This window comes from Cyphomyrmex costatus, unplaced genomic scaffold (genome assembly GCF_001594065.2).
Source record: "Cyphomyrmex costatus isolate MS0001 unplaced genomic scaffold, Ccosl1.0 scaffold33, whole genome shotgun sequence".
NCBI lineage: Eukaryota > Metazoa > Arthropoda > Insecta > Hymenoptera > Formicidae > Cyphomyrmex > Cyphomyrmex costatus.
In genome coordinates this window covers 1,261,280-1,268,215 of record NW_017277450.1, presented here as the reverse complement: position 1 = coordinate 1,268,215, position 6,936 = coordinate 1,261,280, and the positions used below count along the sequence as shown (strand labels likewise).

Below are 6,936 nucleotides of genomic sequence, written 5' to 3'. Positions count from 1 at the left end.
TGTGTGTGTGTGTGTGTGTGTGTGTGTGTGTGTGTGTGTGTGTGTGTGTGTATATATATAATAAATTCATGTATAATTTGTGTAAAGCATATCTTTCGAATTTATTATGTATAAGCCGCTTTTATTATGCTTGCTCTATCGCGACTGGCTTTTCTCAGTGAACTATGGATACTATATTAATTAGTCAATTAATGTGTTTATATATTAATTTCATTATTTGTACTCATTTCACACATTATTCGTATAATTATGGTAGAGAAAGTTGTAATTAAAAATAGAAAGCATGAGGTGCGTCCACTATTGATTTTCAAAATCGCGTGATCGAAAGTGTAATATGGCGGCTTTGCGTTGAAGTTACTCGTTTAAAACTGGAATAGGATAGCCAATCTAAGAATGCCGCCTCTAAAAATGCCTACTTTCAGATACGAGGTGCACTTTATTGTACTTGGTGCACTAATTTCTTAACACTTGATGACTTTAATTCATCGAAATATAATTTTATGGAATTTGTCATTTCTTCTGAGAGAAGAAAAAAGTTTTTTTTTTTTTTAGATAAATTGAACAATGAGAAAACGATATAATGATGTATTTAAAGTTAGGTTACATTCGGAGAATTGGAACAGGATGGCAAACCTGCTTGAAAACGCCTAATTTCAGACAAGAAGCACCAAACCAAGCACCAAGGCATCTTTCGAATATATGTGCGATGTTTACTTCGTCAAAAGCACAATTTTGCAAAACTCGAACTATTATTCTTCCTGAGAAAACGCAGTTTGCCTAATTTAGTGCGATTAGGTAAGATTTCGTTTTTTTTTTTATTTAATTGAAAATTCAGAAATATCTTCGTAATATGCACGGTGTTTCGACAGTCCCGGCTGTCGAAGCACGTGTCTCATTATAGCCCAATGGTATTGAACAAAGTGATGGTAAAGATGAGACTGAGGACTTGCTTGATTAACATTTGCATTCGGTACAAATATACCAACGCACAGGACGGCATTCATCTTTCTAAGATTCAGTGGAAGAGGGTTCGTTTGAAGAATTCTCAAAAATCCAATCCAGAAAACTTAACCTCTAAGGACGACAAATTAACTACAAACTCTCTTCACAATTCACCTGCGATACCCGTTAATTTTGAGGACTATCACAAATTATTTGCAAAGTCTGAGAAAGTGCCAAGCAAGTTGAATGTTAACATACAAATATCAAAGAAATCGACAACAGAGCAGAATATAAATTCTGGTATAAAATCTAACAATAAAAGTACAGATAATATAAACATGCAAGTAACTGAATTGGATCAACAATTACAACAAAATAAATCCGAAGAATTGAGGGAATCAAAAAATAGCACAAATATTGATTCAAATGCGAATAAGAAAAACAATAATGTTAGAGTTAATGAAATAAATATGCAAATGTTACCTAAAGTACTACATCAGCAATTGTTCAGAAAAGATGATAAAGAAAATTGTCTGTCTAAAGAGGAAGTCGACAGCATAAAGAAAAATCTAATCACATACAGTATAAATGTAGAGGATGCAACCAGGTTGCCAGATGTGAATTTGAAACTACCAGTTTTGGAAGGAAAAGATATAGAGGAACATTTTTATAATATTGGAAAGGCGCAAGCTGAGCCATATTTAAAAATCATAAGTGATATTATGAACGATATTCCCAAAATGCCGACACAATGGCTCTTCAAAGAAGGCTGGACTAGATATACAGCAGATGGTATAGCAGAAAGCATAGATTATCCTTTAGAAAATGGTGTCATTTTCGATGTTGAGGTTTGTATGAAGCAGGGTTCTTTACCTACTCTAGCCACGGCGGTTAGTAATAAAGCCTGGTACAGTTGGGTATCAAATTCCTTGGCACAAAGTATTAGTCAAACATTTGACACACAATTGTTTACACCAAGTATTCTTATTTCTATGGAGAGTAGTAAAGAGGAATATGGACAGAGACTGAATCAGCATCAAAAGAAACCAAAGATTATTGTAGGTCACAATGTGTCGTATGATAGAAGTAGAATTAAGGAGCAGTATTGGTTGAATTCCACGGGAACTCGTTTCCTTGATACTATGTCATTACATGTATGTGTCAGTGGTCTCAACAGCTACCAAAGATCATTATTAATATCTAAAAAAGCAGATATGGAAAAGGAGATCTGGCAGTCTACCACTTCATTGAATAGTTTGGTAGAAGTGCATAAGTTATACTGTGGCTATGAGATAAGTAAAGAGGGAAGAGATTTATTTGTTGAAGGTACTATTGAAGATATTAAAGATAATTTCAATATGCTGATGTCTTACTGTGCCTCCGATGTAGTTGCTACTCACAATATACTATGCAAACTATTCCCACTCTTTCAAGAAAGATTCCCTCATCCAGTTACTTTGGCAGGAATGCTGGAACTCAGCTCAGCATATTTACCAGTGAATTCCAATTGGCAAAGATACTTGGAGGAATCAGAGTCGACTTTTGACGACTTAAATTACGAAGCGAAATTCACTCTCGCTAAGAGAGCCGATACTGTTTGTCATCTTATGCACAATGAGAAATATAAAAAAGACTTATGGATGTGGGACCAAGATTGGAGCACACAAAACATTAAGATGAAAAGCAAAATCTCAAAAGTAAAAACTGCTAACATAGAGACAGATATAATGGAAAAAGCAAAAGAGCAATCCGATGCTAAATATTTATCAGATGATGAAGAAGAAGAGGAGGATTCTTTAGCAAAGGAATTTGCGTATTTGGAGAAAACTAAGCATTTATTGCCAGCTAGAATGCCGCACATGCCAGGATATCCAGCCTGGTACAGGAAACTCTGTCCTAAGCAAAGCGAAGACAAAGACTGGGAACCAGGTCCACAAAATATTAGCACTTCCATGCAGGTAGTTCCAAAGTTGTTGAATCTGACATGGGAGAAGTATCCATTGCATTATATAAAGGATCATGGTTGGGGAATTCTAGTACCTTACAAGAACAATCCTGAGACCAAACTACCGTTGGAGAATCTTTTGGCACAGTGTCCTTTGCCAGCACCCAGCCCATCTAGGGATAGTTCCGATGACGCGATGGCTACCTTAAGCACCGACGTGCAAAATGATCTTCACAAGACGGAATTCTGGCGACTTAAAAAGAAGCAGAACAAATTATACGATGAAATATATAAAGGCACCGGTGTGTGGTGCAACATCGATATCGACAACTGCTGCTACTTCTTCAAGCTGCCACACAAGGATGGTGCCAATTTCAACGTCGGAAATCCGCTCGCTAAGGACTTCCTCAACAAGTTCTCCGAGAATGTACTCGCCGGATTGGATGTCAGCGCCGCGGAGGTGCTGAAGATCGCCCGTATGCTGTCCTACTGGCGGAATAATCGTGACAGGATCATGTCACAATTAGTGATATGGCTAGATGATCACTCTCTGCCCAGCAGCATCAAGAAAACGAAGCGATACATGCGTTATGGCGCGATAATACCTCAGGTTGTCGTTTCCGGTACTTTAACACGTCGCGCTGTAGAGCCCACGTGGATGACTGCGTCAAATGCACATGTCGAACGAATTGGTTCCGAGCTCAGATGTATGGTGCAAGCACCACCAGGATACAACATTGTCGGTGCTGACGTGGACAGCCAGGAGTTGTGGATCGCCTCGATCATCGGAGATGCACATTACAAGCGTGTCCACGGAGCAACGCCTTTTGGCTGGATGACCCTCATTGGCACCAAATCCAACGGTACCGACATGCACAGCGTCACCGCCAAGGCCATCGGTATCTCGCGCGACCACGCCAAAATCATCAATTATGCTCGAATCTATGGTGCCGGCCAGAAGTTCGCCGAACGGCTGTTGAAGCAATTCAATCCATCTATGACAGATGCCGAAGCTATTTCTAAATCACGCAAGATGTTTGCTCTTACAAAGGGTAAGAAGGTATTTCGGTTGAAGACTGAATTTGTCAACGATGACTTGCAAGATATTGCCTATACATCCTCTCAAGCATATAAGATAGCGAAGTTGCATGGTAAAGCGTTACAGGACATCTTTCTAAAGAGTGAATGGATGGGAGGCTCGGAATCAGCCATGTTCAACCGATTAGAACAAATTGCCGGCAGTCAATATCCAGTCACGCCATTCCTTGATGCCAGATTGAGCCGCGCCCTGGAGATCACCAATACCGACAATGATGATAAATTCTTGCCCACCAAAATTAATTGGGTTGTGCAGAGTGGCGCAGTAGACTTCCTTCATCTAATGCTAGTTTCCATGAGATGGCTGATGAGAGATAACGCTAGATTTTGCTTATCGTTTCACGATGAAGTGAGATATCTGGTACCATCCAAGTATAAGTACAACGTTGCGTTGGCCATGCACGTGACCAACTTAATGACAAGATCATTCTGCGCTTCTAGATTAGGAATGAAAGATCTGCCAATGTCGGTAGCATTTTTTAGCGCCGTGGAAGTTGATACCGTCCTTCGCAAAGAATCCACTCACGATTGCAAGACTCCGTCAAATCCTCACGGCTTACAAAACGGATATGAAATACCACCTGGCGAAAGTTTAGATATCTGGGCCGCCTTAGAAAAATCTGGTGGTTCGCTAGGCTATTGGCATGACACAAAAAATCGCAAAGTTAAACCAGATTCCACCGTTAAAAAGTTGCCACAGTCTCATAAAAAGTTACTTAAATAAAAATTATGAAACTATTTTTGTATCGCGATTTTCGAGAACGCACAATTTTGTCTCACAATAAAGGGAAATAACTAGAGAAGAGAGAATAAGTTATGGTATTTTTCATTTAATTTTATAGATCACAATGTCATCTGTAACAACGAAACGTAAATACGTTTTTCAAGAGCTCGACGATATGAGCCTCCCCACGGATTCACAAAGCATCGTACGAATTGTGCAAGCACGCGGTCACAATCTTCATGAAGTTGTCACTCCCGCCGGAGAGCAGTACATTGTCTCAATGCCTACCAAGTTCAGGCAAAATATCTGGGTAAAGAGAGGTGACTATATTGTTATCGAGCCAATCATGGAAGGCAAGAAAGTCAAGGGCGAAATTGTTAAGATACTCACGAAGGTAATTCATTATCTTACAACAATTTATATTTACAATTGTTAGCGGTATCATTTCTTTGCTTATCGTCTTATAGAAATATTTTCTAATCAACATAATTATAAAAAATAATTAAATTTCAATTATTTTCACAAGTATTATAAAAGACTTCTTTTTTTATTAATACGTATATATATTTATATATTTTTCATATGTGTGTGTATATATACAATATATGTGTGTGTATGTGTGTAGGATCACATAAAATGGTATCGTGAACAGAATTGTTGGCCGCCAGAATTCGATGAGGATCCAAAAAGAAACGGGTATTTGATAGCAACAAATTATACTACGTGTGATGACGAAGAGCTTTTCGTAAATACGAATAGATGTCCTCCTAATCAGACAATAGATGACAGTGAAAGTGATACAGATTCCAGCGAATCTGATTCTCGTTAATTCAGAACTTTCCCTTTTGCATGTAATGCAAAAAATGTACATATATAATTTTATATCTTCCTATATAAAAGCAAATTGTTTTGTATATTTAAATAATAAAAGTATTTTTGTGTATATGATATATGATATCGAACTTTATTTTCTATCTTAGAATTTTATTGTAAAATTTAATTTAAATTTTTTGCAAAGAGAACTTAAACAATATTTTTCTAATTATATAATAATATATTCCCTACTTACATTTTTATAATAATTTTATTATTTATTTCACTCCTCCACTTATTTTTTATAGCTAATAAATTTTGTTTATTATTTTCAATCCAATGATTCGATGGTTCTTGAGCAATTTTAAAGCTGCTTACTTTCTCGCCAAGGAGATTACTCGATAGTCATTTTAAAGAATTCACGAAGAAGAATTGAAGTCAAGGAGGTGAGTTACTAGTCGTAGAGAAAGGAAATCTGAAAAATCTAAAGCGTGCACTTGTATACTTGACCCAGTTTTTTTATCAAGTTTTCTATATCTGATGCACATAATTGATATTGTCTTGATGTTCACATCTTTGCAGTAAACTCACTCGCTAAATTCTATTTCTACGATTTCAGAAAAGTCACTCTTTTTCCGAAGTTTTGATAGAATAATATACTCATTTCAGCTGCAACAAACTTGCGAAACTGCCATGTCAGTTTCGTATTTATGCGGGAAGAATATCTAAGTTTCTTTAATAATGAAAAATCGCCTTCAATTTTTCTTATCGCATGAGAGGATTTATAGAGATGAATACTTTCAATGAATAAGCGAATAAAAAGATATTTTAACTAATTTTGTAAAATTAAAAATCGTTTTCAAAATCAATTCCAATTTCTATCTTATTTTATTTACAAGAGATATTTCTTTTTTATTTTGTATAACAATTTAGATTTGTTAATTATTATTATTTATAACATTTACAAAAATTAAAGGCTATTCGCGTTGTTTGCACTTTTTGTACTCAGCATCTTTTTCTCTCTTTTCAACACGTAAATATATATCTATTTCATTTTAAGTTGAAAAATTTATGGGGATTTCAAGCAACGAGAACAAACTTTAAATCTGTATAAAAATCGATCTAAATTATTTAGTTTTATCTTGTAATTTTTTACAAATTGAATATAACCAGATATTTAGTAGACTTTTAAATTAAAAAACAACAATGTATAAATAAAATTAATAATGAATTTGTGCAGGTAAATTTTTGCCATTTTTTAAATGAAAACTGCGTGTTCAATTTAAAAATATGTTCAGAGATGCGAGACAACAGGATGCAATCATTGATAAAACTCCGCAGTTCCTTTCTGTTTGAAAATTGTTCTTTTTCTTTTCTGAGAATACCTTCACAGGATAAAGCGACAGAATCTCTC

The 6,936-nt window shown here is 35.9% G+C and overlaps 2 protein-coding genes across 3 annotated transcripts; both read left to right on the top strand.

The window, feature by feature from the left end:
- The first annotated feature begins 673 nt into the window (after positions 1 to 673).
- LOC108775849 (probable RNA-binding protein EIF1AD) lies at positions 674 to 5,538 on the top strand. Of its 2 annotated transcripts, XM_018542294.1 has the most exons (3): positions 674 to 795; positions 4,828 to 5,103; positions 5,335 to 5,538. In XM_018542294.1, the coding sequence occupies exons 2-3, from the start codon at positions 4,834 to 4,836 to the stop codon at positions 5,536 to 5,538; spliced, it is 474 nt and encodes a 157-aa protein (XP_018397796.1). In that variant the 5' UTR covers positions 674 to 795; positions 4,828 to 4,833. The 2 variants fall into 2 exon arrangements, with proteins under 2 accessions (XP_018397796.1, XP_018397797.1); XM_018542295.1 differs by lacking the exon at positions 674 to 795 and having other exon boundaries at positions 4,735 to 5,103.
- Positions 782 to 4,724, top strand: tam (DNA polymerase gamma, catalytic subunit tam). Its single transcript, XM_018542285.1, has 2 exons — positions 782 to 795; positions 902 to 4,724. Exon 2 carries the CDS (start codon positions 906 to 908, stop codon positions 4,707 to 4,709), a length of 3,804 nt encoding a protein of 1,267 aa, XP_018397787.1. The 5' UTR covers positions 782 to 795; positions 902 to 905; the 3' UTR covers positions 4,710 to 4,724.
- Positions 5,539 to 6,936: the final 1,398 nt, after the last annotated feature.